Below are 27,741 nucleotides of genomic sequence, written 5' to 3'. Positions count from 1 at the left end.
GTGCCGGATCGCGGTGGGGGGAGGGTGCCAAATCGCAGGGGGGGTCTTTGGGGGGAGCAATGCCGGTTCTCGTGGGGGGGGATGGGGATGGGAACGCATCAAAGCAAGCTTCCATTATTTCCTATGGGGAAACTCGCTTTCATAAACGAGCATTTTGGTTTACGAGCATGCTCCTGGAACAGATTATGCTCGTAATCCAAGGTACCAGTGTACTCTGTTCAGTTGCGGTAGACCACTAAATTCTTTATTTTGAGGAGCATGTCAGTTCTGTACTTATTTAAAGTGCCATTTTCAACAAACATGTTTTTCTTATTGCAAACACTGGCATGAATTTTAAGGCTCCTTTTACTAAGGTGTGCTAGCGTTTTTAGCGCACGCACAAAATTACCACACGCTACACCGTGCAGTACGCTTCTAGAATAACGCCAGCTCAATGCTGGCGTTAAGGTCTAGTGCGCGCGCTATTCCATGCGCTAAGGCCCTAACGCACCTTTATTAAAAGGAGCCCTTAGAAGCCTTAAGTATGTTTTGCAAGTATTAATAAACTTATATAGCCTTTTGTACAAGCAGAAATATTAGATAAAAATGCTTCTTGTAGCTATAGAACAAATGGAACCCAGGGATTTAACCCAGTTATGTTCTGGGCGTGGTTTGGGCAAGTCTTTCAAATTATACATGCATTCTGTATGATAAAACAATCTCTATGAAAATTCCCTTTCCCAATCCCATTTATTCTCCCTCCTCCTCTATCCTTGAAAAAAATTTTTTAAAATTTCTATCCTCAAAAAACATTTTTTTTACCTTCTATCCTCAAAAAAAATTTTTTTTTTTAAATTTCTATTTTTTTTCTCTATTAACTTCACTGTATTTAAATTGTAAACCGTCTGGACAGTATAACAAAAATCTATTAAACTTGGAATCTATTTTATCCGTTGGTATTTATATCTGCTTTGGGTCAGGCATAACCCCCTCCTCCCCCCTCCCCTACTAAACTCTGGTTCAGACCTAGGGCTTGGAGGAGTGATCCACTTGCAAATGGTTTGCATTTTGAAAAGCTGATCCCTAATTACCACATTGTAGATGTAAATGCTTGCTAAATCCACCAAAAAGCCTGAAAAATCATGTCTTAAATGTTTATATAACTCTACTGTATTTACAGGTTACAGACCCAATAAAGATACAGCTCTTTTTTTCCAAGTCTTTATTTATAAAATGACACCAAATGTACCTGTTTGCTCCTCCATGTTCTACGTATTTTATAAATGACTCGGCATACACCAAGCCTTTTATAAAATACTAGCGTCATTTTAAATAGATAACCTGGATGTTCATTTTGCCACTTAGAGGACCTATACAAAGTTATTATCAATCAGGATCATTTTATAAATATTTTTGCGCATAAAACACCTTTTATATCAGTGCAAGCTGATGTCAACTTCTACAGTAAGCATGCTTAGAGGACTTTGGCTGAAGTTTGGGTGCAGTCACGATTTATTTGCATTTTATAAAATATACGTGTTCTTTATGTGCTAACATTTTGACCTTCTCATGAGCAGGCCTAAATGCCAGCACCCAAAGTCTACTGTGGGTGCTCTCTCTACAGAATTTGTGCTAGTATTTCACAAAGACATACAGACACCTATGTGTGTTTATAAAATAGGTGCCCTCCTGCCATATTAACTTAGATGCCCTGTAATAAAATTGCCCTCATTATATTCTCCTTGGTAAACTAAACAGCAGATGTATTTTTATGTAGTGACACCGTTGTTTGAAATAAAAGAGGAATAATAATGGCAGCATAATCAATCTGTACAAATTAAAAAAAAAAAACAAAAAACCCCAACAAAACAAAACAACTCAACCTCCATAATGCTTGCGTACAGCCAACAATTACGGAATCAAAATGGATTTAAAGTATGCCAACTTATCTTCTGAATGAAAAATAGCTCTTCAGTTATAAGCCCATTTTATGCTGGTTTCCCAGAAGTGAAGCTCAGTCTTTTTTTTTTTTTTTTTAAGGTGGAGAATAAATCCGATTTGTTCGAGGTTTAAAGGCGTGCAGTCAAAGTGTGGACGTTTTGGAAGACAAGACATAAAAAGTCAACAGTGAATTGGTACAGAAATGTAGACTTTGTTGGAAGGCATCGCTGGGAGCCTCTTAATCGCTGGGGATGTGGTTTTCATTCTGTAGAGTGTGCCAGCGTTCTATTTTCTTATCCTTGTTCTTCAAACACTCGTACCAGTGTTTCAGACGCTCCCCTTTCGCCGTGATGCCCAGCTGGCATCCACCTGCAGGAGAATGTTGATCATGCTTAAGAATCAAGTTAGAGTCTTAGAGTCATAGGAGGGGGGTATTTCTTTTGTATGGTTCTATTCGCTTATGAAAATGTTGGTTAGGTGGGTTTTTTTTAAATGTTGTATGGATTCTGATTGATTATAAGTGCATATATGATTACTATTATTTGTATAGGTATTGTATTGCATTTTTGTTAGCTTTAGAAACTCAATAAAGATTTAAAAAAAGAAAGAAAACACTAACCCCAGATCCAATATATGGCACTCAACAGCCCCCTCCCCCTTCCAAGGTGGTCTAATGTATAGCCTTCATTATACTATATGTGTAACCCTTCTCCCTTCCTTTTACCTACCCATATTCAGGCTCCCATTTCCCTTTTTACATTCCCTATTTCCATCTGGCGCTGGTGGGATTCGGGCTCTGGGGGAGTTGGCTTGTGCATCAGGTGGGGTCTCTGCCAGGCCGCGGGGAGCTGGCTTGCCCACATTGCGTCTGTGGAGCTTGGTGTCCAGGGTTGTCGGGTAGGTGTTTTGGGCTGCAGGAGGAGTGGGTTGTGTCTGGGAGCTAACAGGATAGCACCGTAGCCTTTGACCGCCTCCGGCTACTCTCCCGTGTGCACAGGTGCATCGGTGGGCCTTTTCGGGGGCGGGGCAGGGACCATGCAGTCAGCAGCATGACACTTGCAACGTCACTGAGGGAGGGCGATGGGGAAACCGCTGCAGGCAGAGTTCAACTCTACTGCGCATGCGGTGACACGGAGCCATGGATCAGGGATCACGGCCGCACGGAGTTTCAACTGTGCATGCGCGCTAAGGGTTTTATTATAGCGGATGTATAAGATTATTATTTTATGTATGAGATTATTTCATGTATTTTATGCATGAGATTATTATTTTATGTCATTTGGACATCTTATTGTAAACCAATCTTGAGCTAGACGGTATATAGTTACTTTGTTATTGTTGCACCTCTCCCACCAAAACCAAAACTTACCAATGTAATCATTGGATTTGCCAATGTCATAATCCCAAACAGAGATATCCAGTTGTTTTTTTGCTAGGTCGTTGTGTTTTATGTCATAGAAAAACTCCTAAAAACAAAAGCATACATTACAAAATGTATTAGACTCACATAGAAAATCAACAGCATAGTGTACATCAGACAAAAATCTCAAGTTGTAAATAGCAATGACTATGAAATAAATAATATGCAAATTGTTATTACTACAGATTATGTACTATTATCTTCTCTAAATACATAGTAACATAGTAGATGATGGCAGATAAAGACCCAAATGGTCCATCCATGCAATGTTGTTCTTCTGGAGGAGTGACAGACGCCATCTTTGGATAAGGTTATAATTCTTGACTTCATAAGCACTCTTTTCCTAAAGCTTAGCACACATTAATGGAATTAGCAAGCACTAATTGGTAAGAAGCTCGTAGATATACTCGTAAAATGGCCCCTTAGTAGTGACTGTTTTCTGCGTTATTATCAACAAATCAATCCTTTGCTTTTGAGTTGCAAATTTCAAGCTCATTGTCGACGTTCTATCCGGTACATTGGGCAAGCCTTCTGGGTTGCTTACAATCTAATTAAGGGATGGGGGAAAGAGGGGATTGACAAAGACATGACAGGAGTCCTCAAGTTGTCCACTGAACAATTAGATAATAGAAATAAGCAAATGCAGCAATTTAATTCAACGAATCCTCATATCCAAAAGCATCTAATTGTTGAGTAGACAACTGATGCAGGTTTTGTAGCCGAAACACAGTCTGTATTGGATCCGGTTTTTTCGTTCCACTTCCTATTGGTGACATTAAAAGCTTCAGTTTGACGATCTGGTCTTCTCTGTTCCTATATCTATCCAACTGCTATTAGTTACACGCCAGCATTTATACCAGATTTCAACAGAGCTGAGTCCTGGCACCCAAATTTGGGTGTGGGAATTCATGCTAAGCACTCTCCTATGAAAATTGCTTGGTGCTAAGCAGCCTTTATTGAACTGGTGTTTCCTGCAGATCTTAACGGCATCTAATGTTGGGCACCATATACCGAATCTGGCCCTAAATGCCTTTACTCGCCTTGTTGTGGAACATAAATTACTCCACACATTTAAATCCCAGAGCTCCTCATCCTCTATAAGCAAGAACTTTCTGAATGTCCACTGTGTGTCATAGCCACAGCCAAAATGCCTTAGGCCCCAACTGGATCAGGAGCAGGAGAAGTGCTTAACTATATGTCATCTCTTCATGCTGCAGTGCTAGTCCTGCCTCTTTCGCTGCAGTAATCCAGGACCCTATCAAGAGTTGCTCTGGGGCAACTACTACTACTACTACTACTACTATCCATTCAATCGTGTCCAACCCTTGAATACACTGTAGGCCAGTCCTCGCCAAGCTTTTCTGTTTTCCACAGCTTCTTTCAATTGCTTGATGTTCATTCCTGTGTCATTCTTGATGATATTCAGCCAACGGGCTTTGGGCTGACCCTTAGATACTTTGTAGGCCAGTCCTCGCCAAGCTTCCCTGTTTTCCACAGCTTCTTTCAATTGCTTGATGTTCATTCCTGTGTCATTATTGATGATGTTCAGCCAACGGGCCTTTGGTCCGACCCTTAGATACTCTGTAGGCCAGTCCTCGCCAAGCTTCCCTGTTTTCCACAGCTTCTTTCAATTGCTTGATGTTAATTCCCATGTCATTCTTGATGATATCCAAGCCAACGGGACTTTGATCCAACCCTTGGATACTCTGTAGGCCAGTCCTCACCAAACTTCCCTGTTTTCCACAACTTCTTTCAATTGCTTGATGTTCATTCCCATGTCATTCTTGATGATATCCAAGCCAACATGCCTTTGGTTCAACCCTTGGATACTCTGTAGGCCAGTCCTCACCAAACTCCTCTATTTTCCACAGCTTCTTTCAATTGCTTGATGTTCATTCCCATGTCATTCTTGATGATATCCAAGCTAATGGGCCTTTGGTCCAACCCTTGGATACTCTGTAGGCCAGTCCTCGCCAAACTTCCCTGTTTTCCACAGCTTCTTTCAATTGCTTGATGTTCATTCCCATGTCATCCTTGATGATATCCAAGCCAACGTGCCTTTGGTCCAACCCTTGGATACTCTGTAGGCCAGTCCTCACCAAACTCCTCTATTTTCCACAGCTTCTTTCAATTGCTTGATGTTCATTCCCATGTCATTCTTGATGATATCCAAGCTAATGGGCCTTTGGTCCAACCCTTGGATACTCTGTAGGCCAGTCCTCGCCAAACTTCCCTGTTTTCCACAGCTTCTTTCAATTGCTTGATGTTCATTCCCATGTCATCCTTGATGATATCCAAGCCAACGTGCCTTTGGTCCAACCCTTGGATACTCTGTAGGCCAGTCCTCACCAAACTCCTCTATTTTCCACAGCTTCTTTCAATTGCTTGATGTTCATTCCCATGTCATTCTTGATGATATCCAAGCTAATGGGCCTTTGGTCCAACCCTTGGATACTCTGTAGGCCAGTCCTCGCCAAACTTCCCTGTTTTCCACAGCTTCTTTCAATTGCTTGATGTTCATTCCCATGTCATCCTTGATGATATCCAAGCCAATGGGCCTTTGGTCCAACCTTTGGATACTCTGTAGGCCAGTCCTCGCCAAACTTCCCTGTTTTCCACAGCTTCTTTCAATTGCTTGATGTTCATTCCTATGTCATTCCTGATGCAATTTATTTATTTATTTAATCCATTTTCTATCCCATTGTCCCCAAAGAGCTCAGAACATAGTATACAGTTAACAGGTTATGATTTTGCACTGGATTTGCCATAATTTCAGTACAAGTTTAAACGATTTAAGTTTTTATCCTAACTTGTCACATAGTAGGGGTTTAATACTAATCCTATATAATAAAAGGCTAACTCGCGCATGCGCATTCCTATCTGTGTGCTTCCATGATCAGTAGTTCCGTGGCCGCAGGAATGCGCATGCGCGGACCCCAGGCTGGACATCCTGCTCTCCTGTTACCAGCGTTACAACGACCACACAAAGTTTTTCGCGGTGGCTGCTCCTCAATCTCGGCAGTCGGCCAGCGAGGGAGGCGGGGAAGGCAGCCGCTGCTCCCGGAATCCACTGTTGTTGCCGTTGCCGCCACCGCCTATTTCCCGGCCTGGGTGCGCAGCGTGGGGAGCGGGGCAGCAACAGATGCAGCAGTAGTGGCGGCTCAGGAGGGTGGTGATAGCGGCGACGCCGGCGGCAGTTCCCTCCGCGCAGGGAGTCTCCGGGTAGGTTCAGGGCGGCTGTATTTGGCTGTTTGTCGGACCCTTATTACTTGCGCTTAGAGGACCGGCAGGAGAGTGGCGGTTGCGGTGGTGGTTTCACAATGGCGGCGCCGGCAGTTTGTCCACTGTTGGAGGTTTCTTAAGGTCATCTTGCTGGGAGGGAAACATAAAAGAGTTACCGAGGGTTGGGCTGGGAGGGGAGAGAAGCGATCTGCCTCGGGTGATTCAGGCAGCAGCAGCGTTTACAATTTGCTGCTGTTACCGGCTTCAGGCCTTCTTCTCTGGCGGGTCCTGCCTACTTCCTGTTTTCATGAAGACAGAACCCGCCAGAGAGGAAGACCTAAAGCCGGCAACAGCAATGAATTGTGAATGCTGCTGCTGCTGCCAAGAGGAAAGGGAGCAGAGGGAGAGAGAATGGCTTGGAGGGAAGAAGAGATGGCAGGGCATGGAGGGAACGAGGAAGGTATGCCAGACCAAGGGAAAAGGAAGGGGGAAAGGAAGGAGGAGATGCCATATGGAACAGATAGAGAGAGAACAGACAATGGATGGAAAGAGAAGAGAGGGCAGTGAATGGAAGGGGCAAGACAGAGGGTGAATAGTAGATGGAATGGTTAGAGAGAGGGAGACAGACACTGAATGGAAGTGTGGGGGACAGGGGAAGCAGACATTGGAAGGAAGTGGAGAGGAGAAAGAAAAAAGGTCACATGCAGGATTGAGGGAAGAGCATAGAGTTAGAAATAAAGATAGACAGACAGGGGGTCAGGGACAGACACAGACAGAAAGAATGACAGACAGACAGAGAGCGTCCAAGGAGAAAGAGACAAATAAAAAAAAAAAAAACCCAGACATACAGACATCTACTCTAGCATCCGTTAATGGAGAGAGAATCAGGGAGGAACTGGAGGGGGAGAGGGAAAAGGGGCTGCTTTCTAGCACCCGTTAATGTAACGGGCTTAAAGACTAGTAAACATAATATACAGTTTACCGGTTACAATTTACCACAGTTATCCTTAAAGTGCAAGTTTTCCAGTACAGATTTTATCCTAATTGACACACAGAGACAGTTTACAGGTTGGATTTACCATAGTTACAGTGCAAGATTTTACAATGCAAGTTTTCCTTATGTGACACAACAGGCCTTTGGTCTCCGCTGCTTCCTTTTACCACTGACCATTCCTTTTTTTTTTTTTTTTTAATAATTCTTTATTCATTTTCACAAATTACATTAAGTGTTAATATTTTCATTCACAGTAACAATAAATACATCACTTATAAACAATCATTGGTATATTACATATATTCTTATCCCTATCCCTCCCTATCCCTCGCCCATCCCCCCAACCATATACTCCATTATTGTATGATATATGTAATAATAAAATATCCCCCTCCCTACCTCATAAACTAATAAACATAAAGGAAATAATGCCAGCATCTAGTAGACAAAGAACTATCTATTTTTTGCAACCTAACAGGGGTCCATAACGCTCTATGCAACAGAAAAAACCAAGTTTGTCTCATAGATGCTGACACTGTACATTTCATCCTCCAAGACCAAATTCGTGGCCATTGAGATGCAGTAATTTCATGCTTAATCTCAATGCTCCAAATATCTCTTAAACCAGTTTTTAATTTCTTCTTTGTAAATCCATTTAATAATTTATAGAACTTAAGAATACCACTGACCATTCCGAGTAGATTCCCCACCTCTGCCATAAGAACAGCTTTGGCATAAAGCTATTATATTTTTACTCCCACCTCAAAAGAATTGGACTTCATTACCTCATTAAATTCTGGATTCAATGTCTTCTTTTTTATCTGTGTTTTCTGCTTGGACTTCTTGCCCATATCTGGTTTCAGCCACCTAAAATAAAAATAAAAAAAACAACCAGTGTAAATTAGTATTCAGATATAGCTCCCTCTCCCTCTCCAGACTGTGAAAAATGAGGATGACTTCTTGGACCATGAAATGGTCTCAGAATAATTCTAAAATGACTTAAGAAAATTAATAGCTCCTAATCACACAGCAGCAACAAAGCTGGAAAAAAAAAACCCCAACTGTGCTTTTCATTGAATTTTTAAATTAGATCTTGGTGTAATTGAATTAAATACAACTTTTTCAATTTTATTATAACTGTGATATTTTTTAATATATATAACAGAATGCAACAATAAGTGAAAGCTATTTAAAATGAACTAGATTGCAAATGAGGCTTGAATTGTAACTTCCTTGCAAAGTAGGCTAGCCAAAGCTAGCAGCAGATTATATCCTATGGAGCACATAATCAAAACTTAAACACATTTAAAAACCTGCACAAGTCTGCACTTGGAAGACCTAAAAGACAGGACGGCCAAGCGCCGATAATAATCAAACTGACTTTTGGGACTTTTTGTGCCTCTGAATGCCGCTGTGTACTCAGAGCTGAAAAGGGCGTATCTGAAGGAGTAGTTAGGGCAGTATATGGACGGAATGGGGGCCAACCTAGACTTAGACGTCTTGCAGGGATAATTGAATGTTTTACTAGACATCCTGGATGAAACTTAAATGTTGTGAGTTAGACGATGTAAAAACAGGTATAAGTGCCAAAAAGGTATCTAAAGGGACCAAAAATTCCTGAGCATATAAAAGGAAATCTTGAAGGGCTTATATCACTGAAAGAACTTCAAGCAGCGTTGAAGTCCCTTAGAGTTGGATCCGCTCCAGGTGGTGATGGTTTCACTATAGAGTTTTATAAATCATTCCAAATTACCCTATTACCTCATCTTTTAAATTTACTATGGCAGAATCTTTAACTATTGTTTTGCCGAAGCCAAATAAAGATCCTATTTTGGTTTCAAATTACAGGCCTATTTCGTTGATTAATGTAGATGGAAAACTACTGGCTAAGTTATTGGCTTTACGCTTGGCCAAGGCTCTCCCTTATATTATAGGTATGCACCAAACGGGGTTCGTTGCTCAAAGACATTCTTCAAATAACACCAGATACAGCCTTTTCTATATCCTTGGCCTTTGACCGTGTGGAATGGACCTTTACGTATCAAGCAATGGATTAGTTTGCTATTTGTTCTGGATTTATACAAATGATTCAAACCTTGTATAGTTCCCCTTCTGCCAGACTATATATTAATGATACTTTTTCAGAATGTTTTCATCTGGAGAGGGGAGTTAGACAAGAGTGGTCATTATCCCCTTTGCTTTTTTACATTGTTCTGGGACCCTTGCTATTGGCTATTCAATAGGCAAAGGAGATACAAGGTAGTCCTTATGCAGGTCGGGAATATAAGGTCTCTACTTATGCAGATGATATCTTGCTTCATTTGAGGAATCCGGAATCCACCATTCCGCATTTACTGGAATTGGTAAATTCTCTGGATACAAAATAAATTGGAGCAAATCAGAGGTTCTTCCGCTAAATGTACATTGTCCAAAAGGATTATTTGACTCGTTCCCTTTTCTTTGGAAAGAAGAGGGTATAAAATATTTAGGTATATGAATCCAAAAAACACTGTAAGATACAATGAAAATAAATGAAAAATCCTTATTGCTAAAGGTCTCAGAAATGTGTGAGCAATGGAACCCATTACATCTGTCTTGGGAGGGGGGAGAGTCCAAACGGTTAAAATGATGATTTTGCCTGTGGTTTGCTACCAAATGGGTATGCTACCAGTTTACTTTCAGGGGTCCTTTTACAAGAAATTAAATAGTATTCTTAGCAAGTTTATTTGGCTGGGTAAAACTGCTCGAATTGCTTTAGTATCTTTACAAAAACCAATTGAGGCAGGTGGGGTAAATTTTCCAAATTTTTATAGGTACCATCAGGCCTATATATTGCATCAGGGTATGTACTGGATCCTTCCTGAGTAAGAGTATAAGATCAAATGTCTGTTTAAAAATAATAATAGTGATTATAAACTCTTGGGTTGTACTCTTTGAAAGCCAGGTGGCGCTGTTCCAGAGTTTCATATACCACCTATCAATGGAGATTGTCTAAGCCAGTGTTCTTCAATGCAAGGCCTGGGGGCTAATGGCAGCCCCACCCCCCTGCCCCTCCCAGAGACCTCTTTGGTGGCCCTCATTGCCTTTCTGGTTGGTTTTATTCTGCTGTTCTGCCTCTCTACCCAGGTTCAGGACAGAAAGGGGAAAGCAGATGTGGGCAAGAAAACATTTGAAGGACAAGCCTTTTCTCAATAGACAAGAGAATGTATTTGGAAATGGTCACAGCCTTGAAAATACTCCCCAATGAAGTCTGAAGGTGGGCTTTAAGGATGGATGTCAGCAGTGTCGTCGTCCCCCCACCCCCACCCCCACCCCAGCAGGAAAATATGTAGTGGCTCTTCTTCAGCTCATTAGAATTCAAAGCTTTAAAATTAATGAAGACCACTGGTCTAAGCGGTTTTACATTCAAGTACTCAAGCTTTTTTCCCTATCTGTCCCAGCAGGCTTTGCTTCTCCTTTAGATTCCCCTGTCCTGGACTGTTGCCTATTCCCATCAGCCGTCTCAAAAAAAATGCATCAACATCTTGTTTGAGCTAAGTCTCCTAAGGCTGAATATCAGACCTAAAGTTGCTTTAAAGGTGACTATCAGCATTCTTCATCAAAATGTGAGATCTTCTAAGCAAAAATGCTCTTTAGGGTTTGTCAAAAGAGAAAAAGAACTAACATTAATTTGCACATAATCTGTGTTTAATGAACTACAAATCTGCATATTGAACAAAAGCTCATTTTGCTTAATTTCTTAATTAATTCAGAGTAACGAGCTTTGTTCCAAATCTTTCAGCAAATTAAACAATGTTTATTAATTGAATCAGAAATAAAGCTTATTTCCTAGCTGAAGATTCTTGGCAGTAAATGCTGTTTTACGGCATACACAATCAATTAATTTTAAGTTATTAAGAAGCTAATTTTGAGTTTTGCATACTAAACTAAAACTTCTTAAGATTCAATTGGGGAAGTGGGTTACAACCTTTAGCTATCTGGGGTACGTGTGCTTTATAAACCTCCAAAAGATATAGAAGATAATGCTCTAAAAAGCTGTGTGCGCTAGAACTGCTAACGAGGCTTCGTAAAAGGAGCCCTAAGATGGACTTGGGAAAATCCACTGCTTATTCCTGGAATAAGTAGCATAAAATCCTTCTTATTCTTTTGGGATTTTTTTTTCCTGGAATGGTCAATACCAGATACAGGATATTGGGCTTGATGGACCTTTGTTTTTCCCAGTATGCTTATGTTCTTAAGTCAAATTACCATGATTTAAGTGTATGTTTTGCTCAACTTGACTATGTGCACCCTACCCTACTCCTTATTAACTAGTAGGATACTTTCCTGTAAGACCATGCTGGACAGCAAAAAAAAAAAAACAACAAAGGTGTTCAGTCTCTTTTGATCGTAAGCCCGAGGTCATAATGCCGTTGTACAGATCCATGGTGAGACCCCATCTGGAATACTGTGTACAATTCTGGAGGCCGCATTATCAAAAAGATGTGCGGAGAGGTGAGTCGGTTCAGCGAATGGCCACCAGGATGGTCTCAGGTCTCAAGGATCTCCCGTACGAGGAACGGCTGGGTAAGTTGCAGCTGTACTCACTCGAGGAACGCAGAGAGAGGGGGGACATGATCGAGACGTTCAAATATGTCACGGGCCGTATCGAGGTGGAAGAGGATCTCTTTTTTCTTAAAGGACCCACGGCAACAAGAGGGCATCCGTTGAAAATCAGGGGTGGGAAATTTCATGGCGACACCAGAAAATATTTCTTCACCGAAAAGGTGCTTGACCGCTGGAATAATCTTCCACAACAGGTAATTGAGGCCAGCAGCGTGCCAGATTTTAAGAAAAGATGGGATTGGCATGTGGGATCTCTTCATGGAGGTAGTTAGGGGGTGGGCCATTAATGTGGGCAGACTAGATGGGCCGTGGCCCTTTTCTGTCGTCATTTTCTATGTTTCTATGACTCGACACGATCGTGTTTCGGCCCACAAGGGGCCTGCCTCAGGAGTCTTGTGGTTAAGTCGTGATAAACAGAATCACAATGCTCTTTTACTCATCATGGAAAGTACTATGTCATCTTTTACAGAGGATATAAAAGATCAGATCGCTGCAATGCTGGCAAAGATAAAACTTTGGATGTTTAGATTCAAACTTAAACTTAGGGCTCCTTTTACGAAGGTGCGCTGGTGTTTATAACGCGCGCACATGATTAGCACACGCTAGCTGGAAAACTACCGCCTGCTTAAAAGGAGGCGGTAGTGGCTAGTGCGTGGGGCATTTTGGCGCGCTAGCGCACCTTTGTAAAAGGAGCCCTTAATTCAGAAAAAAACAAAATTTTTTCTTGCTAGTCCTAACGATATTATTTCAGACAAAAATCTCCTAATCAATGATCAAATTTTTGACATCGTCCCCTCAATTAGGATATTGGGGGGTTACATTAGATCGTCACCTATCGTTCGATGATCATACAGATCTTATGATAAAGAAATGTTTTACGATCCTCTGGAAACTTCGAACCATTAAAAGATATTTTGACTTTGCTTCTTTCAGACTTCTGGTACAGTCTTTAATTCTGTCTGCTCTTGACTACTGCAATATCATCTATCTGGCATCTGATAAGAAAAATTTAAATTGTATTCGATTATTACTGAACACGGCAGTTCGCCTAAGTTTTGACCTAAAGAAATACGACCACATTAGTCCTTTTTACCAGCAATTTGCATTGGTTACCTTTCGAAGCACATATCCTTTTTAAATTTGGCTGGTTTTGCTTTAAAGCACTTTTTGGTCTGGCCCCAATTTAATTTTTACAAATCATCAAAAAATACCCATAATGATTTTATGTCTATGTACCCTTCTGTTAAGGCTTGTCGTTACACGAGATTTTAGAATAAGAAATTTGCCTTTCAATTAGGAAACATGAATTTTTGTTAAGCCCTTTGATTTCTCAAATGTATTCTTATAACGTTTTTATAACTGTACTTTTTACTTCCTATTTTCTTATTATGCTCTACAGAATTTTTTGTATACTTCACTGATTGTACAGTTCTTCTTTGTGAACTGCCCGGAACCTTGTGGATGGGCGGTATTCTCTATAATAAAACCCTAAGCGCGTATGCGCACTTAGGAGGCCGTGTTCCCTGACACCATGGTGTCTGCTTCCGTGGCTGTATTCGATTTGTGGTATGTGGGGCGGCTCACGACAGCTTCCAGCGCGTGGACAGATTTGAGAGGCAGTGGCAGTTTGACTCCTGCGCTGCCACTGCCGAGACGCCTCTTCTCACCCCCGGACCAGCAAACGCAGCAGCTGTGGGGATTTTGCTAGGCCGGCCCACTTCGATAATACAAGCTAGGCTGGCCTAGCAAAAGCCCCGAGGCTGCCCGGGCTACCGGATGCTGGACAGGTGGAGCAGGGAAAGGAGAAGGCCTACTGCTGGACAGGGGGATTAGGTAAGAGGTGCTTCTGGACGGGGGGGGGGAGGTAAAAGGAAGGGAGAAGACCTACTGCTGGACAGGGGGAGCAGGGAAGAGGTGCTGCTGGACAGGGGGCGAGGTAAAAGGAGGGGAGAAGGCCTACTGCTGAACAGGGGGAGCAGGGAAAAGGTGCTGCTGGACAGGGGGAAGTAAAAGGAAGGGAAAAGGCCTACAGCTGGACAGGGGGATCAGGGAAGAGGTGCTGATGAACAGGGGGGGAGGTAAAAGGAGGGGAGAAGGCCTACTGCTGAACAGGGGGAGCAGGGAAGAGGTGCTGCTGGACAGGGGGGAGATAAAAGGAAGGGAGAAGGCCTACAGCTAGACAGGGGGAGCAGGGAAGAGGTGCTGCTGGACAGAAGGAGGTTAAACGAAAGGAGAAGGGCTGCTGCTGGACAGGGGGAGCAGGGAAGAGGTGCTGCTGGACAGGGGGGAGGTAAAAGGAAGGGAGAAGGCCTACAGCTGGACAGGGGGAGCAGGGAAGAGGTGCTGCTAAACAGGGGGTGGTTAAACGAAGGGAGAAGGGCTGCTGTTAGACAGGGGGAGCAGGCAAGGGGTGGTGGTGGACAGCCAAGGAAAGAGAGAGACAGAAAGAAAGAAAGACAGACAGGCACATCTATTCTAGCACCCGTTAATGTAACGGGCTTAAAGACTAGTACAAGAATTAAAATTAAAAACACCAAATACCCAATACAGTCCGAACTCAAACTCCTAGGAGTAACGATAGACAGATGCTGCACAATGCAGTCCCAAATCAATAAAACATCTCATAAAGCTTTTTTAATTATGAGAAATCTACGTAAAATAAGAAAATTCTTCGACCCAGCACAATTCAGGCTAATTGTCCAATCCCTAGTCTTAGGTCTACTGGACTATTGCAATTCCCTCTATCTACCTTGTCCTGCCAACATGATAAAACAACTTCAGACTATACAAAACACTGCCCTCAGACTGATCTACTCCCTGAGAAAATATGATCATATTACAACTGCCTTCCTAGACTCTCACTGGCTACCTATGCAAGCATGAATTCAATTCAAATTCTATTGTCTATTATTCAAAGCATTAAACGGCTCCGCCCCCCCCCCCTATCTAAACAACCGCCTAAACCACCTCACCTCAAGACAAAGAAGAACTCCGAATCCTTTTGCCTTTCCTCCACTCAAGGGCACTCAGCGCAAAAAGATGTTTGATAACCTTCTGGCGACGCAAGCAGCAAAACTTAACCACTCCACCTCCAAGCTGTTGACGGCAACGGGCGACTTCAAAACTTTTCGAAAAGAAATCAAAACCCTACTTTTCAAAAAATTTATCCAGATATCTTAACCCTACCCTTCCCCCTCCTCCTAGATAAATTCTCCCCCAAAACCTCCACTTAAATAATCTCTTCCTCCCCAAAACACCAACCAAGTATTCAGTTCCCTGAAATGTAACGTAATCTTGTTTGTACTCTAATTGTAATCTATTTATTATATCACACAGTAACGTACAGTCAATTTAATATCCAATTTGCAAGTTCTTCCGGAATTAATCCAGGTACCTCTCTTCTCTTGTAACCAACCCCCCCACCCCACCCCCCAAAACTGTTGTAACTTCACTGGAAATGTCCAGTTAGCTCTTTTGTAATCCGCCTTGAACTGCAAGGTATAGGCGGAATAGAAGTCCCTAATATAATGTAATGTAATGTAAGAATAAAGTTATTATTATTACTACTACTCCGCATAAAACCTGCATATGCGGCTGAACTGCTAGCTTTGAAGAATCAACGTGTGCTGCTGTCCATGCTGTCACTTTCACTTTGGCACGGGGAGCAGCACCCCGTTGATTCTTCAAGCTAGCAGTTCAGCCGCATATGCAGGTTTTATACGGAGTAGTACTTTCCATGATGAGTAAAAGAGCATTGTGATTCTGTTTATCATGACTTAACTACAAGACTCCTGAGGCAGGCCCCTTGTGGGCCGAAACACGGTCATGTCGAGTCAATCACATTAAAAAGAGACTGAACACCATTGGTCACCTTTGTTGTTGTTGTTTTTTTTTTTGCTATTCACGGTTGTGAAGGCAGATTCTCCTGTTCGTATTCCAAGACCATGTTGGACAACAGAACACTAATCAAGTTTATTTAAAAATTTTGATTACTCGCCTATCGCGATTTCTAGGGGATGTGTATTAAAATAAGGGGATACATGAACTCAATAATAAAACATAACATTAATTGTCGTGAACATTAACAGACACAACTCTAAACAAAGTGGGATGAGGCAGAACTACCATAATTCAAGAAAAGCAGACATAAAATGTTAAAAAAACAATAGGAAAGGGAGGGAAGTTTCAGCTGTTATTCAAGAATAAATAAGAGCTGGAAAACTGGAGCGGCTGAAAAAAGCCTAACGCTATTCATGAGACGTTTCTGGAGGGTAAAACTTGTTGAAATCAAAAAATTTCCTCATTTTACTTGTACTTGGCCGGTGCAGTACAGTAAAACCTTGGTTTGCGAGCATAATTCGTTGCAGAAGCATGCTCGTAGTCCAAAGCACTCGTATATCAAAGCGAATTTCCCCATAAGAAATAATGGAAACTCAGACGATTCGTTCCACAACTGAAAAACTTTAATACAAAATACTGTATGTACTCTAATTGCAAGACTTTGCTCGTTTAGCAAGTTAAAATGTAATAAAATGTTTTGCTTGTCTTGTAAAACACTTGCAAACCAAGTTACTTGCAATCCAAGGTTTTACTGTACTTTACTTACACAACCAGCACCAAAATGTGAGCAATTTGTTTTCAGTGGCTCCTCTCTCACTCACTGGTTAATGGGCTCGGCCTAGCCCAGTCATAAGTTTTTTTAATACCTTCCATCATTCTTTTGAATAATTTATATTCTACAATTCTATGTGGATTACAAATTATTCAGGTACTCAAGCATTGCTCTCTAACTGCCCCTGCGGGCTCACACTCTATTTAATGTACCTGGGGCAATGGGGATTAAGTGACTTGCCCAGGGTCATAATGAGCAGTGCGGGATTTGAACCCACAACTTCAGGGTGCCAAAGCTGTAGCTGTAACCACCACACCACCCATCATTCGCCTGCTTAGCCAGCTAAGATGGACAGTGACCATTATGTGCTTCATGTTACAAAGAAATGCATTGTGGTCATAATGCACTTATAAATATTTAATTTTTGGCCAAGCCAGTCATTGGCAATGCTACACACCACCGTGTGGGAGATCTTGCTTCACTTTATAGGCCAAATTTCTGCTCCCAGGACTAAACCTATGAGGGAAAAGGGAACCTCAGCCGTTGCATAATGGCAACATCTAGTGACCATGGTATTTGAGCTTCCAGGGTTGCTGTTTTCCGCTGTGAACTTTTCAACACAGTAATTTTGGGCAAACCGGAATTTTGAATAGAGCCAAAATTATTGCTCCTCTTCCCATAGACCCCAGTGCCACCCGCTGCCTCTCACCACTGACCCTTGGCTCTCGGGGACAGGCCCATGCCACCTCGTTGCTGCGTAGTCTTGAGAGCAGCCAGGGTCCTTGAGCAGAAGGGAAATGTAGGCTGACCCAGGCAGTGCCTGTGAGGGCGGACGATTCTTCAGGAAGCCTGTTCTGCCTTTCCCTCACAAGCACCACTTAGGACAGCCCACATTTCCCTTCTGCTTAAGGCTCCCAACTGCTCCTAAGAACTACTCCAACTGTACAGCAGCCATAGGCCCTTTTCCTGAGAACCAGAGGTCAGAGGGAAGAGGCAGCAAAAGGGAGGGGAAGGGAGGAGAGGCCAGCCAAATCAGGAGCAGGTAAGAGGTGCAAGAGCACAGGGGCAAGTGCAGCTGAGGGGATCAGTCCTCCCTGCTCAGAAGTTAACTGCGCAGCAAGAGCAAGTGAAAAGTCGTAGGACGCGTGGAAGGACACGTTCTGTGAGAGGAGCAATCATTTTGGCTGTGGCCAAAATGATTGCGGCCAACAGTTCTGTGCCATGCCGGTGCCGAAAAAGCAATGGTCAAACGTCCTGTTTCATAGTGACCCGAAGCGGCGTCTGCACTTCTTGGATTCTAGAGAGGACTCCTCGAGGGCCACAATCCAGTCGGGTTTTCAGGATTTCCCCAATGAATAGGCATGAGATCTATTAGCATACAATGAAAGCAGTGCAAGCAAATAGATCTCATGCATATCCATTGGGGAAATCCTGAAAACCCGACTGGATTACAACCCTCGAGGAGGGACTTTGACCCCCCCGTGACCTAGAGTCTTTGACTCCTAGCCGAGGACTGCTGATGCGGTAGTTGGGCTGAATTAAGAGACAATTAAAATAGGTAAATCCATGACAGAAAGTTCATAACGTCTACTGGACAATGGTGCTAACTCCCATTTAGCTGGAATACGGAGACACCGGTGTGCCAATGCAAGCAAAGAGTAACCTGGCACAGGGGAACTTACAATTTAACAAAAGGATCCGAGTAGCCATTGGCATCCATTGCTGCTAAGTGGACGCAACGAACGATTCCAACAATCAAGCCTCCCTGCTGGGTGCTGTACATGAGGGACACAAGTATCTTTCCTCGCTCTTCCACATCACCACCACGTTCTGTCTGCAAAAGACGAAAACATTCATGCTCCCTTGCCCCAGACTCTGACAGGTAAATTGGAAAAACAAACTGAAAAAGCGTGCACTTGCATGCGACACCATGGCACGGTTCCCCTTCCTCCATTTGCAAACTCGTGCTTGTGCAGGGACTGGGCGTGAAACGACATGGTAAAGTGTGTCTCGTTACGATGACCAGGGCTCTAAGAATGGTTTTGGCCCCGATTCTATTAAAAAAAAAACGCCTACTATTAAGCATCTTGGCGATCTAGGTGCCTAACTTAATTTTTTAATTGGTTCAATCAGCGCTGTCAACTGAACAACACCATTAAAAACCAATTTTTTTAAAAAAATTAATTTACTGGCATGTAGGCGTCATGTAGGCGTCTACACCGAGGAGCATGGTTAGGGGCAGAGTTTGGGGATGGACTGAGCTAGGCGCCGGCATTTTAGGCCAAGAAAACCCTGGCCTAAGATACTGGTGCCTAAGTCGGAGATGGCTAACTTGATTTAGGCCCCGCTAGGCACCTTTCTACAAATGACGCCAAACTTTGATTAACAAAGCAAAAAACGAACACGGTATAATTTTTTACAGCGACATCAAATTTATAATAATGAGGAAAAAGACCGCAAATACACCAGCGTCTCGGTATTTCGAAGACGCATTCAGCGGGGCAAAAGGTACGATCATCGGTCAAAAAAAAAAAAATCTCATTACAATAGTGCCTTCACCAAAAGTGACCTCTTTTTCCTTTCCGAGATCTTCCTTCAAACAGTATGGGCTCCTTTTACTAAGGTGCGTTAGGGCCTTAACGCGCGGAATGGCGCGTGCTAGACCTTAACGCCAGCAATGAGCTGGCATTATTCTTGCGCGGTAATTTTGTACATGCGCTAAAAACGCTAGCACACTTTAGTAAAAGGAACCCTGTGTGTCAGTATAATAATAATAATAATAATAACTTTATTCTTCTATACCGTCATAGTAGTGAGACTTCTAGGCGGTTTACATTGAAGAGAGCTGGACAGTCAGCGAGTTATAATATGCAGAGATAAGAGAAATATAGCATGCAGAATCTTTAAAAAGATAGCACAATAAAATATACAGATAGTTTAACGGTGTCAGGTCAAAAGCGCGCAGGGACAAAGGTGCGCACAGACAATTGAGCGCAGCGCGGAGGCGTGCGCCGCAGAAAATTATTGTTTTTAGGGCTCCGACGGGGGGGGCGTGGGGGTAACCCCCCCACTTTACTTAATAGAGATCGTGCCGCGTTGTGGGGGCGTTGTGGGGGGTTTGGGGGGTTGTAACCCCCCACATTTTACTGAAAACTTCACTTTTTCCCTGTTTTTAGGGAAAAAGTTAAGTTTACAGTAAAATGTGGAGGGTTACAACCCCCCAAACCTCCCACAACGCCGTCGCGATCTTTATTAAGTAAACTGGCGGGGGGCTCCCCAACATAACCCCCCGTCGGAGTCCCTAAAAACTGTAATTTTCTTCGGTGCGCGCCTCCGTCTCGCGCTCAGTTGTCGGCGCACGCCTTTATCTTTCGCGGGGTTGTCTATGAACCAGTTTAACAGATGTTAGACATTTCAGACTTGTACGCAGGCTGTGTATTGCTGAGCAATCCATTCTAAATAGCAATGCCTTCAGCAACGCACAGTTATACTGACACAGAATCGACATCTGTTTGAAGCAAGATCTCAGAAAAAAAGTATCACAAGATTTAAATAAGAAAAAAAATAACAAAAGGAAAAGGAAAGAGGTCACAATTAGAATGCTGAGGGTGCTGAGGCTGTAGCTTTAACCACTGTGCCGCACTTAACTGACCTTTATAGGATCCTATTTAGTGTCCTTGGCCACCGGCACTTAATCAGCCAAGTGCTGACTCCGCCCCAGAATGGCCCCAACATAGACGGTTTTGAGTTGGACATTTTCAATTATAATTACATGACTAACTGGACATTTTCAGCAGTACTAGCGGTTAAGTGCCATTGAGAACGATCAGTTAGCCCCCAAATGAGCAATTTAACTGATCAAGAACCACCCCTTGATGAATTCCTCTGTTAGTATTCTCTTGAGAAAGGCACACAACAGAAAATAATGCCTGCCACTATGGCTAGGGTTACCAGACGCCCGGATTTCCCTGGACATGTCTGGGCGTCCGGATGGCTTTTCAAAACCGGGCACTTTCTATGGGTTTTGAAAAGCTTCCGGCTAGGAGCGACAGCGGGATGGCATCCGCGCATGTATGGAAGCAACGTGGTGACATCACGCACATGTGTGTGACATCATCGCACCACACCAACGCATGTGCAGATGCCCTCCCGACAAGTGAACAGGTTGAGGGGGGCGGGGCTGGGGGGCAGAATGGGGTGTGACTTGGGTGGAACTGGGTGGAGACCGGCGGGCCTGGGGGGTGGGGCCAGATTGTAGTTCTGGAAAATCTGGTAACCCTATGGCCTCCATATTTAATTTTTTTTTTTAATATACAATTGTCTTCTCCATTTAAAAAGTTCAGGTTATGACCTGTGACAGTGTTTTCTTAAGCCAGCTACAGATCTATCCTCTTAACCTGTCTGGTTTTCAGGGTATGCTTGATGAATATGTATGAGAGAGGTTTGCATACAGTGGAGGTTGTGCACACACATAGAATTCATGCATATTCCTTGTAAACATCAGGAAAACTAGACTGGCTAAGGGGGCATCTCTCCAACAATTTTGTGCTACAAGATTGCACATACTCATGTAACCAGGCAACACGACCTTATGAACCATATTATAAAATGATTTTTCATGAATAGAGAGAGTAGCACGTGCACGGTCACTGAGGATGAGTAAATGGAACTGCGACATCTTCTTACTTCATCTTCATATAAGGCCATGCCACGAGATGATCCAGTTGTACTCGCTCGCTTCATCTACGTTTGGGAAGAGAGAAAAATTATAGTGATGTTATATTGATATGATAAACTCTGTAAAACTATTGGAAAATCTATAATTTAAGATGCCTTAAATGATAAATTGGGGGGGGGGGGGGGGGACTCAGTTCTGTGGTCCTGTAGCTTGAGTTGAAAAATATCTTTCCCATCTAAAATTGTCACTTGCTGCTCATGTAATATCACAATCAGATTGTAGCGCTTCTAGGCAAATTTTGAAAGGATCCATGGGGTCTACCACAGAATTTCCCAGAATAAACCACTTATTTTCAAAGGGAAATTCTCAACAATTTCTCTTTGAAAATCCCATAGGAACGGATGCTGTTATAAAGTATATGTAGTTCATTTGGTCTGCTCAAATGCCATTCCCTTTCACCACAAAAGGTTGGAGGCAATTTTTAAAGGGTTCCTCCTCCCTCTCCCCTCCCCCACACAAATCCCTTTGGACATTTCCCTCTTCATCAAGCTTTTGATAAAGATCCTAATCTAGAGTCCAACGGAACACTCAACATGTAAAATTCATAATCATGGTTTGACATGAGACTAGAGAAGGATTAACCTTTTCCTATCGTGTGTCCCGGATGACGGGACATTCCAAAAATGTCATTGCCATCGTATGTCCCATGGCATGGGACATACAGTACACGACAGGAACACAAAATATTTGAATTTACAGACTTATGACTTATTTACATTATGTTTACAATAACCGTAAATGATAACGGTGAATAATAACTTTGCTAAAATAATTACGATTGGGACCAGCGTAACGTAAAATTTATTACGATAAGAAAAGGTTAATCCTTTTGGTGGGACCTAAGCAAATAAACATCTTGGATGCCCTTCCCCCCCTATTATACTACATTCTTAAAGCACCCACAGATGAATTTCCATGTCATTCTGACTGTAGCATAGTATTAGGGATTCAGCAGTGTGCACTCATATTAATAAAAAAACAAAAAGAATTGACCCCAAAATATCCACAAAGAAGAAAATCCAGAGAAAACCAAAAAAACTCTGTGGAGTGACGATGTTCCTAAATGGACTTTATTTGAAAGTGTCAAAGTTCCAAAGGTACACTGAAATCATCCACATAAAATAATTCCATCCACATAAAAGTAAATCATCCACATAAGAGCCTTAAAGGATCTAGTCCGCTAGGGATACAGGACCCAACACGGTCCGCGTTTCAACAAAAAGTCTTCTTCAGGGGTCCCTATAAAGGTGAGTACGTGGGAAACAGTTGTGTGGTGAGCCGGAAGTGAGACACTGATTTACTTTTATGTGGATGGAATTATTTTATGTGCATGATTTTAGTGTACCTTTGGAACTTTGATACTTTCAAATAAAGTCCATTTAGGAACATCGTCACTCCACAGAGTTTTTTTGGTTTGCACTCATACTAATGGCATACCATGGGACATATTTAGGCCCAAATTCTAAAAGACACCTAAAGTTAAACACCTAGATCGGCACACTTAGGGCTCCTTTTACTACGGTGCACTTGCGTTTTTAGCGCGTGCTAACCCCCGCGCTACGTGCAAAATACTAACACCAGCTCTATGGAGGCGTTAGTGTGTAGCGCGCGTGCTAAAAACACTAGCGCAGCTCAGTAAAAGGAGCCCTTAATCTAAGCACCTAACTTAGGACTCCTTTTATCAAGCTGCGGTAGAGCTTTTTACCGCAGGCCAGGGAGGTAAATGCTCCGACGCTCATGGGAATTGAATGAGCATTGGATAATTTATCTCGTCAGCCCGCGGTAAAGGGCTCTACTGCTGCATGATAAAAGGAGCCCTTAATTATTCAATTTAAGTTAATCGGCACCGTTACTTGAAAGTGCTATTTAAGAAATGAATTATCTAAACCCAGTCGACACCTACAACTTTGAGGTGGGCGTCTACTCTGATGCGCCTACCAGAAAGTCGGAATGGTTAGGGGCAGATTCTGGGTGTATTTTGGGCATGATTTGACTAAGGAGCCTAACTTAAGCGCGCTCCTTTAGGTCAAGATAAAACCTGGCTTAAACGGGAGCGCGCCTAAGTTTTCAACATCTACAGGTGTCTAAGACCACTTAGGCGCTGCCAGGTGCGATTCTAGCAACGGCATCTAGTGGATGATTGTCAATCACGCTCAACGGCGCCTGGATGTTATAGAATCAGGGCCTGAGTGCCAATTTAGTGCGTGAAAATCCACATGCTAAGAAATTCTTCCAATGATTTTTAGAAGGGATGTGTCGGGGCATTCCTGCGCTAATCAGTTAATGCAGGATGACTGCCTGAGCACTTAGGCCTGGATTCTAAAAACGACGCCGGTTGCTTAAATCAGCGCAGTAATTGACTGCGCCAGTAAAAAGACAATTACAAATCAAATAATAAAAAGTAGGCGCCAGCAAACGCCTACCTTGATGGGTGTCGGAATCGTGGCTACGCAGTGGCATAGTAAAGTGGGCAGACCGCCCCGGGCGCTGTTTTCATGGGGCACCGGTGCCACTCCTCTTCTCTGTACCCCCCACGTACCTCTTTAAATGTTCACCAACGCAAGCAGCATCTTCCACTTACCGCTCACGCTGGCCTCTGCTCCCTTCTTACATCAAATCCAGGTCATGGGAGCAGGATGTGACATCAGAGGGGAGCCAAGGTCGGCGCAAACTGCCGGCAGGAGATGCTGCTTGCGCCGGCAAACGTTTTGAAGGGGTATGCGGGAGAGGGGCACTCAAGCAGGGAAGAGCGGGGAGGCACAGGTGCGGCGATGCTGGGTGCCAACCTCCCTCACTACACCACTGCAGCTGCATCACGATGCCTAATGGCATCCAAGGTCAAAGTGGCGTGGTTATGGCTGGAAATGTCCTTAGACACTGTTAGGCATGATTCTCAGTCAAACTCAGGCACTGGTAATATAGGCCTTTGAACACAACAGTGACATAAGCCACAAAGTTAGGCACCTAGCCAATCCAGGCTTAATTTTAATTAGCTTAATTGGCACTTTTAAAGAGCAATAATGAGCTCATAATTGGCAAAAATTAAAATTAATTGGGTGGTAGGCATGGGGTTACCATATTTTACAAAGGAAAACCAGGACACATAACCCTGCCCCGTTCCACCCCCAGCTCCACCCGGTTCCGCCTCCGGCTCCACCGGGTTCCGCCTCTGGCCCCACCCTGTTCTGCCTCTGGCCCCGCCCAGTTCTGCCCCCAGCTCCACCCTTCAGCAAGCCTCCTCTCTTCTGCGACGATCTCCGGTCACGTCTGGAGGGCCTGGAGCATGCGCGGATGTGTGTGTGACATCATCTGCGCATGCTCAGAGGCCCTCCATAAGCGGCCAGCGCTTGTCAGGGCTTTCCAAAACCCGGACAAATTCCGGGTTTTGAAAAAGCCATTCGGGAGCCCAGACAGTCCTTTAAAAAGAGGACAGGTCTGGGTTGTAATTCAGTAGGCACATATTACTTTTGGGTAGGCGCCTATCCCAAGGCACCTACCAGAAAGTGGGCGTGATTATGGGTGGATCTTGGGTGTGTTTTGTGGCTAGGCACCTAAATTGGACTTGGTGGCACATCAAAAGCGCGACGAACATCGGTGCGCCAAGAATCCCACGGCAACATTTGCATGCAGGACAGATGTGTGCTGTCTTTTATGCCTTCCCCTTTGCGCTGTGAGAGGGTGTGACTTACAAGTCTTTGCGCTCCCGTTGGGGGATGTGTGAGAGAACCCCCCCCCCCCCCCACTACACTGAAAACTCCCGAAGAGCGAAAACGGGAAGGACAACCGGAGTTTTCAGTGTACTGGGGGGGGAGAATTTCCCCCCAATCCCCCCAATGGAAGCACGAGGACTAATAAGTTTTACTGGGGGGGTTCCTCACTCCCACTCACAGCACAAACGGGAAGGCCTCAAAGCGGCAGCACACATTTGTCCTGCGTGCAAATGCCACCGCGGGATACTCGGCGCACCAATTGCCGGTGCAATTTTGACTTTGTACCATTGGACTTAGGTGCCGGTATTTAGTCTGAGAAAACCCTGGCATAAATAGGGTACGCCTAAGGTTTTGACGCCTACCAGCACCTAAGTCCAATTTAAGTGCCACAAGGTGCGATTCTGCAAATAGTGCCTAACTGAAGATTGAAAGCCACTCTGCGCACATTCCTCAGCGCCTATTTTTTTAGGCACCGTTAATAGAATCGAAGCTTTAGCATTCAGCATTTTACCACTTCCCTGTAGGTGGTTTTCAAAGAATTACTGCTGAAAGTGCTTTATGAAAAAAAGAAAAAGGCCCCTTTGATACCATCCAGACTACAGAGGTTCAGTCGTGACTTCTTGTCCTCGGCAATGTGTACAGATACCAGTAACAAACAGAGCGTTTCACTCACTGGTATCACTCTCTCCAAACAAACGTTAAAGTTCTTTTTCTGGTTCGGCTTCAGCTTCTTCAGAGAAACTCTCGTTTCACCAATAAACTCATTGTGGCCAAATTTATCTTCATCACAGACAGAGATTCTGAATCAAAAAATAAATTAAAATCACTGATAATTTCATTTTGGCGATCAACAGATATTTTCTTGCATTGGAGTTTGACATATTGATATTCCAATATCATCGCAAGCTAACAGAAAAACAAAACAATAGTAATGGCCAAGGTTTTCTTGGTCTATATGAGTGCACCCAAGTCAAACTCGGTGGTGTAGTAATGAAGGGGGAGGGGCAGGGGGCAGACCGCCTCAGATGCCGCCTTGGTGGGGACTCCGGCTCCTCTCTACCCCAATACCTCTAACTCTTCGCCGGTGCGAGCAGCATCTCCAACCTTCTGCCTGCGCTAGCCTTGGCTCTCCCTCTGAGGTCACTTCCTGGTCCCATGGTCCAATATGGCGCCCGGGGCAGACTGCCCCCCTCACTCCCCCTCTCCCTACTATGCCACACAATGCTGCAGATATTCAGTGCCCGTGCTTGGATAGCTAGGCAAGTATGTTGGATCACACCAAAAAAGACAGTCCTAACTGCTCCCAGTTAGCTATTTAGATATGGCACTGGATATCAGCTGTACTCGGATAACCCAGGTATTCAGTTCTCATGCCCGGATAGGGGCTAGAACTGAATGTCCAGGTTTAATTTTGCTAATGGTGATCAGAGGTCAAAGAAATGCTAGCTGCTGGTGAGCTGAATATTGGATTCACTGAAAGGGCAGAATGACCAGGTTGAGCATCTTAATTTATAACTTTTTATTGAAGGTATCAAATAAGTATACAATAATATAATACAATAAGATATGCATTACAATTGTATTCACAATACTAGTTTTTCATACATATTTCTATCATTCCTCCAAAATATATTTCCATATTGCCTATTTTATACCTCTATACATTCCCCTTATCCCCTATCCTCATTACCTACCCCCTTTCCCCCTTCCCTACCCCCCATTGTTTTTGTTTCAATTATAACATTGTAATTAATGAATTAAGCAAATATACACTTCAAATATTTCCATACAGATTACTATCATCCTTCCCATTCCCTCCCCTCCCCCAGAATGAAAGATGGCACAAATTACCAGGTGTTGAAATGCAATGAATGTTTCCAAAGCTTCAAAATAAAGCATTAAGAATCATACTTCGTGCTCTAGAGGAAAGATTTTGAATATATGGGTCCCAAATTTTCAAAAAGAGACGAGTTCGTCTAGGAAATGTACGAACCTCCCAAACCTCAAATAAAATTAAACGATGGAATTGGTTCCTCCATTGCCAAAAACTAGGAGGATCTTTCTCTCACCAATATTGCAAAATGCATTTATGACCAATCATACAAGCCTTTTGAAATAAAATGCTTCTTCCTTGTCCAAAAACCCCACAAGCAGCAGCTTTACCAAATAACACCCACCTTGGATATTCCACTAATTGGCTATTCCATAATGAACCTAAAAATAATAGGATGGCAGACCAGAATGATTTAATAAGAGGACATTGCCACCATGCATGAGATAAAGTATTCAGATCCTTCTCACATTTGATACAAATAGGAGAATTAACAGGTTGACCATCTTAACAAAATTAAATTCAAAACTCGTTTATCTTTATTTATTTATTTAAAAATATTTATATCCCGCAAATCCAACAATGCTAAGTGGGTTCCAAAATTACATACATAACCAAAACAAAACAAAACCACATAAAAAATACAAAATCTATGTAACAAGAGCTAGAAAAACCACACAAAACCCACA

The 27,741-nt window shown here is 43.1% G+C and overlaps 1 protein-coding gene across 3 annotated transcripts in view; it reads right to left on the bottom strand.

The window, feature by feature from the left end:
* Positions 1–1,843: 1,843 nt before the first annotated feature.
* RPH3A (rabphilin 3A) overlaps positions 1,844–27,741 on the bottom strand; it is a 266,108-nt gene continuing 240,210 nt past the window's right edge. For all 3 annotated transcript variants that reach the window (XM_033956966.1, XM_033956968.1, XM_033956967.1), the window contains 6 exons: positions 25,895–26,021; positions 21,460–21,516; positions 18,456–18,607; positions 8,342–8,423; positions 3,290–3,386; positions 1,844–2,289 (listed from right to left, as the gene is read on the bottom strand). In XM_033956966.1, coding sequence (XP_033812857.1) covers positions 2,159–2,289; positions 3,290–3,386; positions 8,342–8,423; positions 18,456–18,607; positions 21,460–21,516; positions 25,895–26,021 — 646 coding nt within the window. In that variant the 3' untranslated portion in view covers positions 1,844–2,158. The remainder of the gene's footprint in view (positions 2,290–3,289; positions 3,387–8,341; positions 8,424–18,455; positions 18,608–21,459; positions 21,517–25,894; positions 26,022–27,741) is intronic.

The sequence above is a fragment of the Geotrypetes seraphini genome, chromosome 8 (genome assembly GCF_902459505.1).
Source record: "Geotrypetes seraphini chromosome 8, aGeoSer1.1, whole genome shotgun sequence".
Classification (NCBI taxonomy): Eukaryota; Metazoa; Chordata; class Amphibia; order Gymnophiona; family Dermophiidae; genus Geotrypetes; species Geotrypetes seraphini.
The sequence above is the reverse complement of the archived record's forward strand: the minus strand, read 5'-3'. Positions and strand labels throughout refer to the sequence as shown.